Source organism: Manacus candei, unplaced genomic scaffold, assembly GCF_025592945.1.
Source record: "Manacus candei isolate 608988 ecotype Guabito, Panama unplaced genomic scaffold, ASM2559294v1 h1tg000096l, whole genome shotgun sequence".
Classification (NCBI taxonomy): domain Eukaryota; kingdom Metazoa; phylum Chordata; class Aves; order Passeriformes; family Pipridae; genus Manacus; species Manacus candei.
The window spans coordinates 508039-528372 of record NW_026138144.1 but is presented as its reverse complement, the minus strand read 5'-3'; the positions used below and the strand labels follow the sequence as shown (position 1 = coordinate 528372).

General features: G+C 49.1%; 1 protein-coding gene across 11 annotated transcripts in view; it reads left to right on the top strand.

Annotated features, from left to right (window-relative positions):
• The window catches only part of TANC2 (tetratricopeptide repeat, ankyrin repeat and coiled-coil containing 2), a 237374-nt gene that overhangs the window by 206316 nt on the left and 10724 nt on the right, over positions 1-20334 (top strand). For 10 of the 11 annotated variants that reach the window (XM_051768653.1, XM_051768650.1, XM_051768651.1 and 7 more), the window contains 11 exons: positions 195-317; positions 1320-1556; positions 3375-3560; positions 4358-4451; positions 9602-9735; positions 10443-10566; positions 15185-15360; positions 16210-16342; positions 16879-16908; positions 17801-17892; positions 19355-19501. In XM_051768653.1, coding sequence (XP_051624613.1) covers positions 195-317; positions 1320-1556; positions 3375-3560; positions 4358-4451; positions 9602-9735; positions 10443-10566; positions 15185-15360; positions 16210-16342; positions 16879-16908; positions 17801-17892; positions 19355-19501 — 1476 coding nt within the window. The remainder of the gene's footprint in view (positions 1-194; positions 318-1319; positions 1557-3374; positions 3561-4357; positions 4452-9601; positions 9736-10442; positions 10567-15184; positions 15361-16209; positions 16343-16878; positions 16909-17800; positions 17893-19354; positions 19502-20334) is intronic. The other variant, XM_051768649.1, reaches the window with a different exon arrangement.

Here is a 20334-nt window from a genome sequence, read left to right as displayed (position 1 = left end):
CACAACCTTTACAAACTCTTTCCTACAAGTTTTTTAATCAATTGCAAAGGTCAGATGTGGCAAATCATTGCATTATCTTGGGTGTAGCCACTGTTGTCCTGAAATTCTTTGAAGTCCAAAGGACCAGGAGGATCTGCCTGGTGTAATGGAGCAGATTTGTGAGCTTGGGTCTCAGTCATCTTCTCTTTTTTTAGGGGCTGAGTAAAAAAGTTGGGGTGTCTTCCTCCATCCTCCAAGGGCTTTGGATCTCCTACAGTACTGAAGGACTTTCCATGGCTTTGGCATCTCTGAGAAATCTCTACACCCCAAACATAAAGGTACTGGAGGAGGGGGAGGGAGAGCTGGGGTGGCACAGGAAGCTCCAGTGATGAGTAACCACACACAGAGGATCCAGAGGAGCTCCCTGTCCATGGCAGTGCCCAGGCTGAGCAGCTTCCTGGGTGTTTGTCCTGAGGTGGGGAGAGGCCATGAGTCCAGCTGGGATGTTTTACCATCTGGGATGGTCCCTCAACTCTGCTGCATGGACCAGGAATCTCCTTTTAATTGCAAGGAGTGAATAGTGAGTTTGTACCTGTGCAAAATGATTCTCTGGGGGTTTTCCTCTTCAGAGATGTGGAATAAAACAACTGTTGTTGGAATGTGGCATAAAGGGCTGTGGCTTAGACAGGCACGAACTCAGATGTGACACCAAACCCATGTGCCCATGTGCTGGTTCAGGCCCCTTTTTTGCTTTGTAAGGATGAATGTGTTGACTTAAAATGACCCCATCTCTGCAGCAGAAAGGATTTCAGGCAGGGATACGGGTTTGGAATTGTTCCTCATGTGGAAGGATGTTTGTCCCAGCTCCTCCTCCCCATCCATATTAGGTGAGCCCTGTCCCCAGGTCCTTCCTTGCCACTTTTTCCATGGCTGCCGAGTGCAGAGGGAGCCATGCAGGGATAACCAAAGCCATCCCTAGGGAGGATCCCAGGGGAAGGATGCTGAGTACAGTTCTCTCCAGCTGTGTGGTTTCAGTCCCCATCCTGGGGTGAGACGCCGTGTCTGCAGCTGCTGCAGCAGGGCTGGAGTGACTTCGTTCCCAAACAAAGGGAGGCTGCACCACTCAAACCACTTATCAACCACTCAGGGACAGATTAAACTGCTCCATCTACCTAAAATGGCACCATCTATTGGGCAAGTGGTTTCACTCAGCATTTCATGTCCTCTGCTGTTTGTTTGGAGATGTGCAGAGGGCCCTGGTGTAACGTTCTGTTGTCACCCTGACAATAAACTCCCGTCTCTCCAGAACTCTCAGCCAACTGCTCTCCTTTCCCGTCCAGGTCAGTCGGCTGCTGATTCTGGGAGGTGCAAACGTGAATTACAGGACAGAAGTGCTGAACAACGCCCCCATCCTGTGTGTCCAGTCCCACCTGGGCTATGCTGAGATGGTGGCTTTGCTCCTGGAGTTTGGGGCCAACGTCGACGCCGCCTCGGAGAGCGGCCTGACCCCCCTTGGCTACGCGGCTGCTGCCGGATTCCTGAGCATTGTGGTGCTGCTGTGCAAGAAAAGGGCCAAGGTAAAGTGGCCACCGTCCCCTGAAAGCTGATTTTAGCTGTTCCATGTCTGTGCAAGGCAGGGCAGGAGCTGCAGGACACGGAGCGCTTGCTAAGGGAACACCCTCCAGCAGATGAAGCCTTTTGGGGTTGGCTTTTCTGCTAAAACCCAGTGACTTTAAAAATCCCACATTGACACCAAAGCTGAGGAACTCCTGAGAATAAATTAATAGTGTGTGGAGTTCATGTCTGAGGTAGGAGCTGCCCGATGTCCCTGTGCTGGTGACCTGCAGAGGGATGTCCTGGAGAAACCTCACAACGTTAAAATGGCAACGCTTTTCCAGCATAAAACGTTCTTTAAATATCTCCTTGAGACACATTTTCCAAAAACTTCCATCAGATTTGTCCCAGAAAAATCCCTTTTGTTTAGCTTTGTGGCGAGTGTTTGGAGTTTTAATTGTATATAATGAGTCAACTTGAAATACTTTGTTGAAGAAGAAAATTGTGCTGATTTTTGAAGTGGAGCCTGCTGGAAACAATTTGTGGTTTCTCTATATGATTAGTTTCAGTTCAAAAGGCAAAATATGGGTTTCTCTAGTTTTGGTATGAAAGTCAGGATGACTGAGGGACTGTTTAGATCTTGCTGGGTTGTGTTGTCTGTAATAATGTGAAGACAGAATGAAGGAAGAAAAGAATTTTGCTTTTGTTGGGATATTTTGGTGACAGAAGTCCTGCCACTAACAGCTTGCCTTGAGCATCCCAACAGTGCTGAGGAAATACCCCAAAACCAGCTGGGTTTATTTTAAAGATGGAGATATTTGCAGTTAAACTGCAACACTGATTGTTGCAGGAGTTGTAAAAGGAGAAATATTGATATATTATTATTGTGAATGAGTTACAAGGTGAGAAATATTTCTCATATGTATTATATAACTGTAATTTGGTCGTGAGGCCCTGGCACAGGGTGCCCAGAGAAGCTGTGGCTGCCCATCCTTGGGAGTGTCCAAGGCCAGGTTGGACAGGGCTTGGAGCAACCTGGGCTGGTGGAAGGTGTCCCTGCCCATGGCAGGGGGTGGGACTGGATGATCTTTAAGGTCCCTTCCAACCCAAACCAGTCTGAGATTCTATGAATTAATATTAGTAAAATATATTAAAATAATAATAATTTCCTATTTTTATGAGAAGTAATATGCTGCAGAGCACTGAAGGGGTTAACCAGCAGGAGGGTGATAACTGATCTTCCTTTCCCGTGTTCTCCAAGTTCCTGGTGTTGAGATAGGACCTAGAAATCCCAGCTGATGTATTCATGCTCTGAGATACAACCAAATAAGTTCCTCCAGTGCTGCCAAGCACTGTCTCTGTTTCCTACTGACTGTACCTGCCCTGGGTTCACGTTACAGCGTCCGGCTGCAGGCTGAGGCACTTCTGGGTCTCTCAAAAGAAATGGCATCTGGAAAACAGGCTGATTTTCCTTCTGTGGATTTGGCTAAAGGAGGTGGTATCAGCGTGTGTGATTTCAATCCACAAGAAAATTCAATTGGTGGACTTCAGGACTCAAAGGGAAAAATGCTTTTGCAGCCTTTGAGTCTGAAGAAAACTGAAGGCAGCTAAAAAAATAATGATGCCTTCCCCAAAGCAAACACTTGTGGCCAAGAGGATGCCAGAGCCCGGGATGTTGCTTTGGGAATGGTTGTTTTCTGGTCATGGAAGGGACAGTTTACCAGAAGAATGCACATTTTGCACACGTGGCTTTATTCTGAAGCCGGGGCTGGAAACTCTGGAGAAGCAAAGACGTCGTGCCCATGATTTGGTTTAACTGTGTTTTGTCATCTCTGTTCAAGGTGGATCATCTGGACAAGAACGGTCAGTGTGCCCTGGTCCACGCCGCCCTCAGAGGACACTTGGAGGTGGTGAAGTTCTTGATCCAGTGTGACTGGAGCATGGCTGGGCAGCAGCAGGGGGTGTTCAAGAAGAGCCACGCCATCCAGCAGGCCCTGATCGCCGCCGCCAGCATGGGCTACACCGAGGTAGGACCCACACGGCTCTGCGGGGAGGGGAACCAAGGGCTGGCTCCTGCCAGGCCAAAATGTTGGCCAGAGAAGGTTGTGGAGGTGGAGTCACTACCTCTGTCCTGTGCTCTGGGCTGGTTTCCAAGAGAGGGAGCCTTTAAGCTCCAAGTAACAAGCCTTTAAGTTGTTGGAATAAATGTTTGGAATAAACTCTTAAGGATGAGGTGGATGAGCAGCGCGTTGCTTACGCTGCTCCTCCAGCACGGTCGGGGAGGGTGAGACCGTGTAGCTTTGGATTGTGTGTTGGGGGAGGGAAGAGCCAAGGAGCTTCCTCCTGCCATCCTGGCAAAGATTTGTGGTGGGAAAACAATGCATGGAATCATTTAGGTTGGAAAAGGTCTTTAAGGTCAAGTCACAGCATTAACCCAGCACTACCAAGCCAAGCGCTGCCGTTGGCCCCAGCTGCCCATGGCAGCCCCTGTTCCTTCTCCTCTCCTGAGAATGGGTTTCTCTTCAATCAAATACCTCCTCACAGCCTCACCTCCTCCTTGAGAGGCATCCACTGCACACACTGGGGCATCTCCAGACAGTTTTAGGGAACTGACCCTACCAGGGCTCATCAAGACACTTGGGTGGGTTTTTTTTGCTCGTACAGGTTCAGTGACTGACCTCTGGAAGAACATTTCCTTGAGCTCAGGGTGCCAGGCAGAGACTGTTCCCTCCCCTCTGTGCATTCCCAGCAGCTCATGTCAAGGTGTCAGCACTTTCCATCCACCTCAGCCGGGCTTGTGAGCTGACAGGTCGTTTTGTTTCAGATCGTCTCCTACCTGCTCGATCTGCCAGAAAAAGATGAAGAGGAGGTGGAGAGAGCACAGATCAACAGCTTTGACAGCCTCTGGGGAGAGACAGGTGATTTCTGTAGATGCTGTAGCTTCTTTGTGCATGTTTGTGTTTCTTTTATTGGGCTTCCTGCCCCTGATGCATCCCTGATCCCAGACATTGCTTTGATGGAGAAGGATCAGTTCCTCTGGTTTGATGCCAGGTGATTAACAGGGACCAGAGTGGAGCTTTGCACTCAGCTTAAGGAAAACAGAGAAGTTTGGGTTTGAAAATTTTGCAGCTCCTGGCTTTTTTCAGGAGTGTGAGGCACTGAGCATTCTGACCAGGTCACTGATTTCCCTGAAACATGAGATGGACACTCAGTTCTGCTCTTTCTCTCTTGATATTGGGCATATTTATCCAAAGCATCTCCCTGTTTCTCTCTCCCCCTCTCCATTACATGCAGCACTATGGTAGTTAAATTATCCATTGATTTTCTGAAAACTCCTCATTATTTAGCACCTGGTAGTTAAACAAATGCCCTTTAGTGAAGACCTTCATTTCTGCATTGATGGGTACAATACAAAATCCCTTCTTTCCTGACTTCTCCCAAAACAAAGGCAGCCATCCATCCCTTCTGCTCCACTAGCATCTCCATTTCTTGAGCCATTCCAGCATGGATTTGTTTGCTTTTAACTCCAGCGACCTCATAAATATTATTCCTCTGTCATTTGTACTCAACTCACTGCTCCACTTGCATCACTGGTGATGTTGCTGTCAGGTTCATACACCCAGGTAATGTTCCTGTCTGGGGAGCAGGGCACGGATGGTGATTCTGTCAGCTTGGCTTAAAAATGACATGATCTGAGGGGACAGAGGGCGGCTGGAGCGTGGCTCAGTCTTTGCTCGCCTTGTTTCTGCTTTGGAGGGGGCAGGGTTGTGTTTGGAGCTGGTTTGTAACTGTACCTCTGAAAATGTGGCCTTATTAGAGCCTTGTGATGAATGGAGTGTGCCAGAGAGCATTGCCCTGAGCTCCAAAGGACAAAGCTTGAGGGATGAGGTGTCCTGGGAAGAGCCCAGGGAGCGGCCAGGCTGCCCCGGGCCACTGGCAGGGTACTGGGGAAGGAGCCAACTCCTGTCCCCATGGGAATGGAACTGAGCAGCAAGGCCATGGGGCCATTATTAGAGGAAATAAGGGCAACAGATACAAATAAGCAATTTCAAAGTGCTTTGGGGTGTCATGGGAGAAAAAAAGGAACTGGATATGGAATCAGCCGAGTGAAATGGCCGAGTGTTGGTAACAGGACAGGGGCTTTGTACCAGTGAGCTCACAGTGGGTGACCAGTCCTGAGATAAGGACTGGTCATAAGTCATGACATAAGTCATTTTGACGTGAAATACCTCAAATTAACCTGCAACATTTCAAGTGCAGGCAGGTTTAGAAATAGAACCCAGAGCCCTGCATTCCAATCCCTCTGCCTCCTCCTGTATTTGTAGCTTACGTTTAAAACCCACATGGATCCGATTATAGATTTTGCAGAATTTGGATCATCCAAATTGTTCTCTGGTACTTGGGTCACAAGGACTGTCATTTAAATAGGACCATGATCAGATGCCTTCAGAGTTCGATCTAAAGCCGCTCAGCCCTGCAAAGTAACCCCATGGGCAGCATCAGGCACTACAGATAAGTCCTTCCCTTCCTGTCCCATGCCCTGGGCAGCTCTGACATTCCCAACCTGCCTGTTTCCATCTCTGGCATCCCCCTTCCCATACCTCTGCCCCCAACAATGCCAAAAGCTGGACTAACCAGGCATCTGGGAGTTTCTCTGTCAGAGAGGGTTTTCTGAGTAACTGGGACAGTTGGGAATGTGAATTTGTGATTCATGAATCACACACACATTGAGGGCTCACCACAAAGGAATATCCGTTTATCCCATTAAAATTGGTGAGGTGGGTAAGTGAGCAAAAGTGAACCAACCACCAAATTGAGCAGACTTTGGTCTGCGTGGGACAACTCTGTAAGTTTGTATGAATCTCATGACTCTCACATTATTATATTGTTATTATTTCCCCAAAGGTAAATAGAGAGTTTAAATAAATTTGAAGAGGAGTGCTGGTTTCCACCTAAAAATAGCAATCTCCTTTAGAACTCTGAATCCTGGTTGTCTGGCTTTTGGTACTTGTTGCTCGTGTCTAATCTTCCCCAGAGCAGAGCCGAGTGCTTGGCTTGGTGATATCAGCCTGATATCATCCAAATGCCAGTGCCAAGTGACATCATAAGTTTAGGAATTGCTGACAGCACACTACAGCCAGCTCCAGATGGAGTATTTCCCCCTGGGACAAAACCAGTATCAAAACCCAGCAGAAAAGTATCTGAGTCGCTTTGTGCTCAGTCCATCGGAGTCGGAGGTGCAAAGAGCGGCTCCGCCGAGCTGTTTGTCTTGCTGCCAGGCTGGGAAACAGATACACGTGCTGGAGAGCAGCACTTGAATGATTCCTTCTCCAGATAAAGTTGTTTTTTCTGTAAGAAAACAGCACCTTCTCCGCACAGCAGCCAAGGCAGAATGTGCTGTGGCAGATCCCCAGTGTTGGAGGCCGTGGCTTGATGCTGGTGGAGAGGGGCATGTCCACACCTGAGTCTGGTCTCAGGTTTTGGTTGAGCTGTGTTTTGAGAAACACGGGGGTTGTTTTATGGTGTTAATGCCAAGACCTGGTTATTGCCCTGTGAGTTGTCCTCCTGGAGCTGCATCCTCGTGATACAGCTGCAAAATGAACATTCCTGTTTGCCAGCCCTGCTTGCTGCTCCTTGGTGGACTCACCTTGGTTGTGCTGGGCCACAGGAGCTCCCTGGCAGACAGTAAAACTTTAGACCAACCCATTTCCATCTCCTTTAGTTCCTCTCATCACCTTTCCTTGGCTTTTCCAGTCTCCTTTCATGCACAGGCACAGCCTTACCTTGTGTCATGTGTGTTTTTTAGACTAAAAGCCATTGTAAGGTTGATGAGTCCACCTAAGGAGTGCTGAAAGAAGCAGGTACTCCTGGAGTTCTTCCTGAAGTAGGTTAATTGAGCATTTGGACTTGGATACCAGCCACAGGATAGTGCTCTGGGCTTGAGGTGAGCCACAGGATGGCAACAGCTGCTTTGGTTTGAGGGCTGGAGCAGCAGGTGAGGGACCACGGGGGATTCTCCAGTCCAGCCTTCCCACTGGTGAGGTCTGGGTGTGCCTTAATGGGCTCTGGGGTCCAGCTGGGCTGAGTTTCTCCATTTATGAGGATTTAGGTGTCTGTGCACTGTACAAGACAAGCTTGGATGGGTTTCTCTCAGCAGCAGGAGGCAAATCCAGATCATCAGTGTGGAACCTTCCTGAAGGAGCAAGGTCTGGCTGCTGAGCAGCACAGGAGCTTTTCCCTGGAGCTGGAGCTGCAGAGGACAAGCTGGAGCCACATTCCCACACCAGTTTCTTGGACCCTGAGGAACACAACAGCAAAAAGAGATGTCAGTGCAGGCAGAAGGGATTTCAAGGGAAGAGTGGAGAAACCATGGATCAAATAATCCTGTTTCAGTGAAGTCTTCTCCAAAGAACGTTTCACAATGAACACCAAACACTGAAGTGATTTACAGTATTCTCATTGCTGCAAACATAAGTCATTTTGACGTGAAATACCTCAAATTAACCTGCAACATTTCAAGTGCAGGCAGGTTTAGAAATAGAACCCAGAGCCCTGCATTCCAATCCCTCTGCCTCCTCCTGTATTTGTAGCTTACGTTTAAAACCCACATGGATCCGATTATAGATTTTGCAGAACGTTCTGCTCGTGGCAGCGAGATGGTTTTTCTTTTTAACTCTTGGTGTCTCTCAACTCCAAGAGAAGCAAACTCCACCATAACATGGAGCAGAATCGAGAATTAATTAAATCCCCCAGCATTAACAGTGTTGCAGTTGGAAAGCCATCAACACCTCGTAATCAGCCAACCCACAGAAATGTACTTCAAAGAACAAACAAGCGACGTCAGGCAGAAATAAACTCCCACCTTCTGCTCCAACTCCTACCAGAAGCAGCAGAGCGTGGAGCCAGAGGAGCTGTGCTGAAGTGCACAGAAAGTTAGGGAGAGGGAGGAACCAAGAAGTCTAAAATTAACACCGAAACGAGTCACCGGCAGGTCCTGAACTTGGGACTATTTTCAGATGGAATGTGTCTTCTCTAACCCAACCACACTTGGGGAGTTAACAGAGCACATTTTGTCAGGGAAAAGGGCTCTCAGGTGTTGCTTCTGCCCACCTGTGATATTGTGAGCATTTGGAAATGAGAGGTAATTTGGGGTTTGCACAAAGACCCTTGCTGGTAGGATCAGCCCTAACCAGAAAAGAAGCCCAGAATTAGCATTTTTTGTGGAGAACAGGTGATCATATTCATCCTCTTTTGCTTTCCATTTTTTTCCCTGGTTTCAAAGATCTACAGGCTAAAGTGGGATATGGAAAATAAGAGTCCTCCATGTGAATTACACTGCTATGTGCTTGTTGGGGCAGAGAAAAGCCACAAATGTGACTATGAGTGTCTGTCAGGGAACTGATGGTGCTCACTGCTTGATCCCTCACTTACTCCCTTGTAGTCATGGTGGGATGAGTCAAGGACAGGTTGAAGAAGGTCTTGTCAAGTACCTGAAGACCTGTGTTTTCTCTGGATATTGAGCCCCTACTCAGACCCCTTCAGCCTCACAGCCCGTGGCCTTGGCAGTGGGGAAAATGGTGAAGGTTTCATGTGATGGGACTCCACGTTTCTTTGCAGCCATACCTGAACCTCAGGAACACCTGTAAGCCCATCTACACCTTTAACCTCATCTACACCTTGAACCTTGGTCACACCTTGGACGTCAGTCACACTTGAACCTCAGTCACCTGTGCCTGTGCATTATTTTATTGTGGTTCTTACCACGTTTCACTGCGACTTGGGGAAAATAATGAAAGGTGATTGACTCAACCAGCCTCTTTCCGTGATGTTTTCATGGAAGAGCTGACCTTTGAGGTAACTAAAATGAGAAAAGCTAGAGCTGTAATGACAAGAGCTAGAACCGTACCAACCCAGCCCACTTTCCTTGTCCATTTTGCCTGTCACGGGGTGTGTTTGGCATTCCAGGCCCCATTGCTCGGATGTCCAGCAGAAAGACCCATCTCCAGGTAGGAGAACACTCCTCTGAGCGCGGGGCTCCTTCCCTTGACCGCTGTCCTCTCTCCCGCAGCTCTGACGGCGGCGGCGGGGCGCGGGAAGCTGGAGGTGTGCCGGCTGCTCCTGGAGCAGGGCGCGGCCGTGGCACAGCCCAACCGCCGCGGGGTCGTCCCGCTCTTCAGCGCCGTCAGGCAGGGCCACTGGCAGGTGAGTGAGCCGGTCCCTCGCTCCTTAGAACAGCCTCGGGTGTGGGGTCGGGCCTTCCCTTCCGTCTCGCTGGAATTGGGGCGGAGAAGAGGAGCCCAGGCTCTTGTGGGGAATGAGCTCAGCAAGAAGTGATGTTGATGCTCCAATCGCCCCCAGCTCTTGTTGCTTACAGGCAGCTTTGCTTAAGTCCTGTCTTACCACAGAATGGTGGAATAGGTTGGGTTGGAAGGGACTCCAAGACCATCCGGTTCCAACCCCCTGCCATGGGCAGGGACACCTCCCACTAGACCAGGTTGTTCCAAGTGCTGTCCAGCCTGGCCTTGGACACTTCCAGGGATGGGGCAACCCCAGCTTCTCTGGTTATCTCACCATTTGGGAAGCAAATGAGATGCTCCTGACTTAAGAGGTCATTTTTCCTGCCCTTATACCTCCATTGCTTCTCCCAATCCCTAATCTTCCACTTTCCTGGTGGTAGCTCTGCTAAAGCTGGTGTTTATATGGATCAGTGTGACACAAAGCAAAATAATTCCCGGTGCTCATTCCTGTTGGAGGGAGCTTGATTCTGAATCTCCTTTTCCTGCAGCCCCAGAGGGCCTTGAGGGCTGTGAGTTTTTAGGACGTGGGTTCCGCTCTGCTCTTCCTCTTCTCTGGCCTCTTCCCAGCTGGGTGTCCATGTGTAATGTGTGTGCTGGCTCTGTGTGTTGCAGATCGTGGATCTCCTGCTCACGCACGGCGCCGACGTGAACATGGCAGACAAGCAGGGCAGGACACCACTGATGATGGCAGCGTCCGAGGGGCACCTGGGCACCGTGGAGTTCCTGCTTGCACAAGGTTAGAGCACGTCTTGGGGAGTTCTGGAGCCCATCCATGGCCAGTCCCACCTCACTGGCTCCTGCACAGCTGGAGTTTGGAGTGTCAGGGTCACACCACCCCATGTCCAGCTCCTTGGAGAACAGGGCTGGAGTAGTCATGGCCTTAATCTTGGCCGTGTGTTAAGTTGTGTCTTTAGTGCTCACAAACCCACCCATCCTAATTAGCAAACAGAATAACATCCCAGGTGCTTTGAGCATTAAAAATGTGCCCTTGAACCACACTGGGAGTGTTGCCCTTAGACAAGGAATGGGCACACAATGCCGTGGAACCGTCGGCATCGCTGTGGAATGGGCAGCAAGGCTCAGGCACAGACCAGAGCTGGGGACTCCTGTTAATTCTGCCATTTTTAGCTCTTGTGTTGTTGCCCACATTTGTGACTCCAGCAGCAGCAGGAGGGTAAGACCCTGGCACAAGCGAGGGGTTGGTGGATCTGCTGAAAATAAATCAGAATTCTTTTGAAGGGAGCTCTGCAGCTCTGCACCCACGGCTTCCCTCTGCTCAGCCCTTGCAGTGGCTGATAACTCTCCCTCACTAGGACTTACTCAGTCAACATGGCTCAGTTTTGCTCAGTTCTGCTGAATCTGCTGGAGGTGAGTCAGAGCAACCCGTGGGAACACCATCAGCTCTTATTGCTGGACTTCTTTTGAGACTCCTTTGTCTTTTATTTTGTACAAATAGGCAATGTTTGGTTGGTTTAGTTGGGCGATCTTTTAATTATTTTTTTTTTCCTAGAAATAGCATTTAATTCTTGTATTGTTATTTGATATTTTTATTCCAGGTAAGATCCCTCTTTGGGAAGGGATATTTTCTTCATCTCGTAAGTGCCTGTGTCTGCCCTTTTAGCCAAAAAGTGAGACACTTGAATATTTTATGTAGTAGTTTTAAGAATATTTTTTTCACTGTAAAATTGCCAAGAACAAGTTTCCCATTGCCTGTCTGTCTGTCCTCAGCCACAGCCAGTGGGATTCTTGCTGCTCAGTGCTGTAACCTGCACAGGGATGTGACAAAGATCAATTTGAGCTTCTTAGGAATTAATTAAATTAATTCCTTTCTGGTGTTCTGTTATTTTTAAATCTCAAATTAACACTCCCTGTGTTTGAGATGAAACATGGTCCCTTTCACAGCTTGACTGAGTCTGTGTTAAAAGGCTTAAAATGTGATTTTTTTTGCCCGACTTGAGAACTGTGCATGTTGCTTAAGACTCAGTGGTTCAGAGGAGGATGAAAATACCAGATAATCTGATCTAAGATATGGGATTACCAGTAAATGCACATAATATTTCTCTGGCTCTTTGGACACTGAGAGTCCAAGAAGTCAGAAATATGAAAATTTTTACTTTAAAAGGTCCATTCTCCTAAATAGCTTAGTAAACTCCACTACACACAGTGTAACACATGGTCCTGAAAAGGTAACTCAATCTTGGGCAGAGTGCAGTGAAATGTGGAGTATTTTAATTAAAATGGCTTTGACAGTCCCTCTCAATGTTTCATTAAAATCAAAACTGTGTGAATCATAAGCCATAAGCATTAATTAGTGTGTTGCAAAGCAAATCTCATTTGACTGTACTTGATTAACACAGTCAGCATTTGTAAACATGTTTCATTAGCAGAGTTGGAGTCATCAGTCAATTGGAAACCCCAATTTTTGGAGTTACCCACCTCTTAACACCCCAAAGTAATGGAGGTGTGAACAGGGAATTAAACTTCCCTGGTGGCAGCTCTGCTAAAACTGGTATTTATATGGATCAGTGTGACACAAAGCAAAATAATTCCTGGAGCTCATTCCTGTTGGAGGGAGCTTGATTCTGAATCTCCTTTTCCTGCAAAAAGCAATCCCTTGATGGTTTTGCTACCTCAGGGTCACCCTGACGGGCACTGCAGCTTTGGGTGCATCCTCTGTGCAGAACAGATCCCACATCCTGCAGCTTTTTGATGTTCCAAGTGTCAGGCTTTCCTTTTTTCCCTGGAGCTGGCTCATTGCTGTGCCTGCTGGATAATTAAATTGTCAGACTAGATGGATGCAAGAAATTTTTTATGATGAGTCCCTGGCTCAAGTTGCCCAGAGAAGCCGTGGCTGCCCCTGGATCCCTGGAAGTGTCCAAGGCCAGGTTGGATGGGGCTTGGAGCAACCTGGGCTGGTGGAAGGTGTCCCTGCCATGGCAGGGGCTGGACTAGATGACTTTAAAGGTCCCTTCCAGCCCAAACTATGATGAACTCTTGCATTTAACCCCTTGGGTTTTTTTAGGGAAGGAGCAGCCCAGCCCTTCCCAGAAGCAAACTGGGTTTTCCCAGCCAAAATCCCTCCCACTTCAGGATGGATCAGTCCCATGAGATCACCTTAAGCCACTTGGCCTCAAAACCATCCCTTTGTTTCCTGTCTGGCTGCCTCGGTGCTAAATAGGTCGGAGATCCCTGAAGGGTGAAGGATGTCTTTGGAGTCAAGCAGAGGCTCTGCTGGGAGCCAGGGCTGTTTCTGGAGCTTAGTGTTCCCATGAAGGTCATACCCAGTGTGCCTTGGAGCAGCCTCTTGGCATCCCTGGGGTGGTGTGTGTTGTCTGCTCGCTCAGCCCTTCAGCTGGCACTGCAGGGACACCCTGGAGCCTGGCCCTGTCACCCTGTGGTATTGGGTGTCCTTCCACTGGCGAGTGGGAAGGCTGAGTGATGACGTGGCTTTCCAGGATTCCCTCTTACTGCAGGAACTTTCTTACCTGCTCCAGAAGAGTCAGAGGGGGAACACAAGAGAAGACTTCGATGGTTTGAATGGAAGGAAGTGTCTGGTTCGAATAAGCAGGAATGAAATGAGGCTTTATCCTGAGCAAAACTTGTCCTTGGGTCAGTTCAGGATTGTGTGGAAGAGCTTTCCCAGAGCTCCAGAGGGGCTCCTGGGTGCAATGTGGGCAATGTGAGAGAAGGCTGGCAAGGTGTTGAGGTGTCCAGAGAGGGGCAGCAGAGCTGGGGAAGGGTTTGGAGCACAAGTCTGATGAGGAGCAGCTGAGGGAGCTGGGACGACTCAACCTGGAGAAAAGGAGGCTCAAGGAGGACCTTTTCATTCTCCACAACTCCCTGACAGGAAGGTGGAGCCGGGGGGAGGTCAGGCTCTGTTCCCTGCTAACAGGCAACAGGACAAGAGGAAACAGCCTCATATTTCTCCAAGGGAGGTTTAGTTTGGATATTAGGGAAAATTTCTTCACTGAAAGGGTTGTCAAGTCCTACAACAGCCTGACCCAAGCAGTGGTGGAGTCACCATCCCTGGAAGGGATTTAAAAGATTTAAAGATGTGGCACTTGGGGACATGGGTTAGTGCTTGGCAGTGCTGGGGGAACAGTTGGATTTCATGATCCTAAAGGTCTTTTCCAACCTAATGAGTCTGTGATTCTAAGTTGTCATCCCTTGGCCTGCACCTTGGAGCCGCCGTGTCCCCCTTTGGCGCTTCTGATTGTCCCCTCCCTCACTGACACTCCACGCTGTGCTGGCAGCTCGGGGCTGGGCAGGGGTGTCTGAACACTCCTGGAGAAAACATTGCCATGTTATTTCCCTCCTCAAACAACACCCTGTGCCAGCAGGGAGCCCTCTCACTCTGCTGCCAGCCGGGCAATGCGTGCGAACCGAACGGGGGACGTGTCAACCGGGATGAACAGGAACGGTCAGGAAATCCACATCCCTCCCCCACTTGCTGAGCGTTCTTCTGGAGCCAGGAAAGACCTCATGCTGGGAAGTTTAGAGTTCACCTCCAGGAGAAAACCACTGCAGCAGCAATCCCTCCCAGCTGCTGGCAGGAGCGTCCCGCAGGTAGCTGCAGCTCCTCGGAGGAGCAGAGCTGGTGTGGATCATCCCTGCACACTCTGTGCCATGGCAACAAGAGTTGTCTTCGTGCCATGAAGAGGAGTGTTCAGTCGAAGCTGCTGTTCAGCTCTCCTCTCCGTATCCATATGCCGTGTGGAGCAGCACTGACCCGTTGGTATGGCAGCGCCATTCCCTCATCCAAGAAAACGTCAAGTCCCTCTCTCCTTGGCTTGCAGTTGGCGGGAGTTTATCCCACAACGTTGTATTTATATTGGGTAAAGTTCAGGGAGAAATACTGCTGGAAACTGTGTCGTTTTGGGTAAAGGGGAGGGGAGTGAAGAGGGGAAAATATGTGCTTTTTTAGAACTGAGCCGAATTGACTTAGTTCCCCGTGGTGACCTGCTGAAACAGCAAAATGGTCTTCATCTCTGAGTCACACAGGCTGGAATGGGGTTGGATTAAATAAAAAAAAAAAAGCAGTTAAAAAGAAAGATTGATGTCTCAGACGAGGGATGTCAGATCCACCCTGCTGCTCAGATGTTTGCCAGGAAAGCCCACAGAGGTAGGTGCGAAAAAGTTTGCAGCTTGGTGTGAATCAACTCGTTTGCCACAGTTCCCACTGGTGCATTTGAAGTCGCCACGGAGGGTGGGATCTGTGGTGGGAGAAACGTTAATAAAGGAATTAATAATTATGTACAGAGCTCTCTGAAAACAAGCTGTCGTCGCCGAGCGGGTGGTTTGCGGCGCTCAACAGCTGAGAGAGCACTGGAGTGAACCGATGCTTGTCCTTTCAGGTGCCTCCATCTCTCTGATGGACAAGGAGGGATTGACAGCCCTGAGCTGGGCCTGTCTGAAGGGCCACCTGCCCGTGGTGCGTTCCCTGGTGGAGAACGGAGCTGCCACCGACCACGCGGACAAGAACGGGCGCACGCCGCTGGACCTGGCGGCGTTCTACGGCGACGCAGAGGTGGTGAGTGGCCCGGGATGCACCCAGAAGGAAATGGGCAGTTGGTGTAAAAGCCAAAAGAATTGTACAGTTCAGCTTGCTGTAGCAATAAGCACAGAAGGTCCCAATCTTTCATTCGTGCAGGTGCTTCCACACAGGCTGATCAGAGAATCACACAATGGTTTGGGTGGGAAGGAACCTTAGAGACCATCAACACCCCTTCTGCCATGGGCAGGGACACCTTCCACTGTTGCAGGTTGCTCCAAGCCCCATCCAACCTGGCCTTGAACACTTCCAGGGAGGGGGCAGCCACAGCTTCTCTGGGAATTCCATTCCAGCTTCTCACCACCCTTATAGGGAAGAATTTCTTCCCCGATATCCAAACTAAATCTACTCTCTTTCAGTTTGAAGTCACTCCCTCTTGTCCTGTCACTCCAGGCTTTTGTCCAAAGTCCCTCTCCAGCTCTCTTGGAGCCCTTTTAGGCCCTGGAAGGGACTCTAAGGTCTCCCTGGAGCCTTCTGTTCTCCAGGCTGAACACCCCCAAGTCTTCCAGCCTGTCTCCAGAGCAGAAGGGCTCCAGGCCTCAGAGCATCTCCATGGCCTCCTCTGGATTTGCTCCAACAAGTCCATGTTCCTTCCTGTGCTGGGGACCCCTGGGAACCTGGACCACTCCAGATGGGATCTCACCAGAGTGGAATAGAAGGGCAGAATTTCCTCCCTTGACCTGCTGCCCACGATGTACCCTCAGACCCCATGGAGGCGTTCTTAGCTCAGGCAGTGGAGCAGAACAAGCTTTTGCTTGTCCTACGTCCCCAGCACCTCATGTAGGTCTCTCCCAGGAGCAGAACTGACTGTTGGGCTTCTCCTTGCAGGTTCAGTTCCTGGTGGACCATGGGGCCATGATCGAGCACGTCGACTACAGCGGGATGCGGCCCCTCGACAGGGCCGTCGGCTGCCGCAACACCTCGGTCGTCGTCACCCTCCTGAAGAAAGGAGCAAAGATAGGTAGGGACAAGGGGACTCTGCCATCGGCTCTGTGCTCAGGCAGGACTCGAGCAGTGGGGCTGGCATCCTAAAAAACACGAGTGTAACCCCGAGGCAGCCTCAGCCCCAGCCGGCGAGTCAGCACTGCCTTCCTAGTGAAACGGGGACTATTATTTTTTATTTTTTTTTTGCTGTCGTATTACTTTAGCAAAAGTTAATCAATAAACAACTGTCTCTTTGGCAAGGTCTTTCCTCTGGTAATGCTTTTTCTATCTTTACTAGTCTGAGTCGACAAGTGTACTCTGTCCATGCCTTGCTGTGAGCTGCTGCGTTCACTCGCTCTGTGTATGCTTCCAGACCTCAGTGTACCTGCACTGCGCCACACAGCCGCTCACGTTACGTTTTCCTGTGAAAGGGGATTTTGCTGGTGCATTGGCTTCCTTGCTGCCTGCCTCTCACAGCTGCTTTTTTTCCTTTCTTTTTTTTTTTTTTTCACACCTTCATCCATTTTTTTCCCCCTCTCTCCTACAACTTTTTGTTTTCTCCTTTCTTTGAAGGTTGTCAGACGTTACCGAGTCGCCCACGAGGTATATCTCATTGCTGTCAGCATCAGCTTCGATCTGATAGCTTTGTCAGCCTTGCTTTCTCCTGTTTGATTTAGCCTGCATGCGACCCCAACACCTCTAATCTTTTAATTTACCTCACCTTCAAATAATTTTTTTAATGACTGTTGCAGAGAATAACTTGAACTCAAAAACTAACCTCCTTCCCCCAAAACGTACTGAATATACTTATAGAATATTGTTGACTTATTCTTCACCCCCACTAATGAGTTGTCCCCAAATTTTTGCCACCCCTTCCCTCACAGTATTAGTGCTTGAGATCAGAGCTGGCTCTGCAGAGTGGCCCCTGTGCAGAGGCAGAGTGTCCCCAGCCCCACGACGCCCTCGGCACCAGCAGCACTTAGACAGGACCTTCCCTTTGTCGTATTTTCTGCCTTAATGGATTTTCTACTCTAGTCTTTCACATCTTGTGAAGCTGGAAATCACAATCCACTTAACCACAAACCACCTATCGACAGCCAAACTGCAGATTTCCCCAGTACACTTGCAGAGATTTTAATTTAGAAATGCTTTTATGTAACCACTCTGATTTTTTTCCTTTTAAATACGGTTTGTTTCCCCCATCCCAGCCAGTTCCACATTCAGCACTGCCCTCTTGTGGAAACGGCTCCATCCTTTCCCAGGCCACTGGGATTGGCATTAATGACTGCAAAGAAAAACCAGTGCAATGGGGATGACATTAATTTAAGTGCCAGAGGAATTATCAGCTCGATCATTTGGAGCACTCTGCCCTTTGACCATGCCAAGTTGTTCTCTCCAGCAGAAATTCCCACCCCAGGGTATTTTTTCCACCCAGCTTCCTACCACCCTTGCATTGTATGAGTTCTTTACCCATCATGCATCCTGTACACTACAGGTCCAGCAACATGGGCGATGGCAACCTCCAAACCAGACATCATGATCATCCTGTTGAGCAAGCTGATGGAGGAGGGAGACATGTTTTATAAGGTGAGGAGAGTGGCTTTGGGAAAAGGCAACAGATGCAGTTTGCAGCATCTCTTGGTGGGAGGTTTGGGCTGTGTTGGGTCAGTGGTTGGGCTTCTCCAAGCCATGGTTCTAATGCTGCCTCCTTAACCTGTGGCAGGTCAAAGCATTTCTCATGTTCCAAACCGTTTGGTTTTGGTTAGTGGGGTTGGGGAAGGGGGGATTGATTGCCCAGATCTGTAACAAAGCTGAAGCAAAGCCAAGTCGCTCTGGGTTTGAGCCAGCACCTCGTCTCCTCTTTGCAAACACCAGAACCCAAGTGTTTGTTGGGAGTGCTGCTGCCATGGCATCAGATCTGGCAGCCTTGTCCTTACCTGGTGGGCTCACTGCTGGGGAACGGGGCGACAGGATACGATATCCCAGAAAAACTCCTGGAAGAAACATTTTGCAGTGAAGGCAGATTGTCAGGACACAGCTGGCTTTGTCGTGTCCTGTAGCCCGTGGGAGACACTCCACTGCTACAGTAGAGTGTCTTTTTTGCTCTCTGTTTATTTTAAGCCGATCTTTAAAAACCTGGAGATTTGCACACACACAGAAAATGTGCAAGTACAACAATGATTCACTGTGAGGCTCTAAGGGTGAAGCAGAAAATATGCAAAGCTGGCATTGTAACAGGAGTTATCTGCCAGAGATACGCGATACAGCTGAGAAACCTGAGTCTACAAGTTTTTAAAACTCACTATTCATAGCTGCAAAATTTATGTCTGGGTCATCAGGAACGGCTTGTGTCCTAGATCCCATCCTGCCCTCTTTCTCTCACCCTGGCTCTGTGGCTGCCCCCCTCCAGGGCTCAGATTGTCCCATCCCAAAATTAGGTGCCCAAAATAGCAAAGATGAGTCACCTTTGAAGGTGACTGTTGCGTCCCAATAACTATAAAAGGAACCCAGTTAACAGACTTAGATGGAGACACCTGATTTTTAGATGTCTGAATTCAAGGAGGTGGATCTCAACCTGTTTGTCCAAGTTCAGAGCCACGTTGGTGCTGTAACATTTATCTTTTGCTGTTGCAGAGGCTTCTCTGAGCCCCAGGGCTCCACCCAAAGTCCCACAATTCCTGTTCCTCACTATTAAGCTTTAGGTGGAGGGTGTTCTCCAGGAATGGGTAACAGATCACCCAGCCCAAAAGACCATCCAGCCAGGAAGCAGATGGAGTTGTATCGAGCTAACACCAGTTCTGCCGTGTTTCCTGCTGTAGTGTGACAGCTCTGTACCAAGTGGGAGATCTCAACTTGCACGAGGCATCTGCCTTTCCAGCTCAGATGTTCCCTTGATCAAATGTTCTGGCTTTCCTTTCTAGAAAAGAGCTAAATAGTGAAGTTGTGTTTCCTTAACCACCTAAAACGTTCCTGGGGCTGGCGAGTGAGTTCTCTGCGGGGAAGCAAACTCAACCCAAGGGTGTGTTTTGACGTGTTTTCCTTCTAATAGAAAGGTAAAGTGAAAGAGGCTGCCCAGCGCTACCAGTACGCCCTGAAAAAGTTCCCCAGGGAAGGGTTTGGAGAAGACCTGAAAACCTTCCGTGAGCTGAAGGTGTCGCTGCTCCTCAACCTCTCCCGGTGTCGAAGGAAAATGAACGTGAGTCCCCCCTCTTTTCATGACCTTAAGCCCAACCTGCCACCTTTGTGCCTCTGCAGAGACATGTCCATCCCTGACCATGCTCTGACCTCTCAGATCTCTCCTCTGTCCAACCTGGTTTGTCCTTCACGGGGCGCTGACGTTTTATGATTCAAAAGCAGTAATGATTTAATATTCGTTTCAGGTGATTAAAAATTCATTGCTATGTTTATAGCTCTTTGAATTTTTTATTGCCCCCTTTTGATGATGATGTTCACGTCGTCACATGGGGGTGGGTGGAGGCATTTTCCAGCTTTCTGGGGCAGCGGTGAGGAGGAGCCAGGAGATGTGCTCCTTTGAATACTAATTAATTTCAAATGAAGGAGCATATGCTTAGGGGGTTTGCACTTCCCCAGGGCAGTGACTCATCCAGAAACACCCCCACAGGCTCCCTCTCCTCCCAGAACTGCCAGATCCCTGTCACTCTCCCCTTTCCCATCTGGCAGCATCCAGACCAACTCGTGCAGATTCCTGTTCTGCCAGCAGACAAGTGCCACCTCCCCTGGCTTGGCGTGCAGGGGCCTTCACCTCCACAAATTAAAGTCCCCTTAAACTCAAAAAGTAACATCTCTGCCAAGGCCATGAGCCAGCAAAGGTTACACCGGAGGGGAAGTGACACCTTCATTTCTTTGAGATGTGAGGGAGAAGGATGGAAAGCAATGGGAGTAAAATCTTAGTGCTGGGGAACAAACACAGTTTGGAGAAGAAGTGTGAAACTTGACTTTAAACGAGCCAACTCACAGCTAAGCAACTCCAGCTCTTGTCCTGTACTTTAAGGACAAGATTTTTGATTT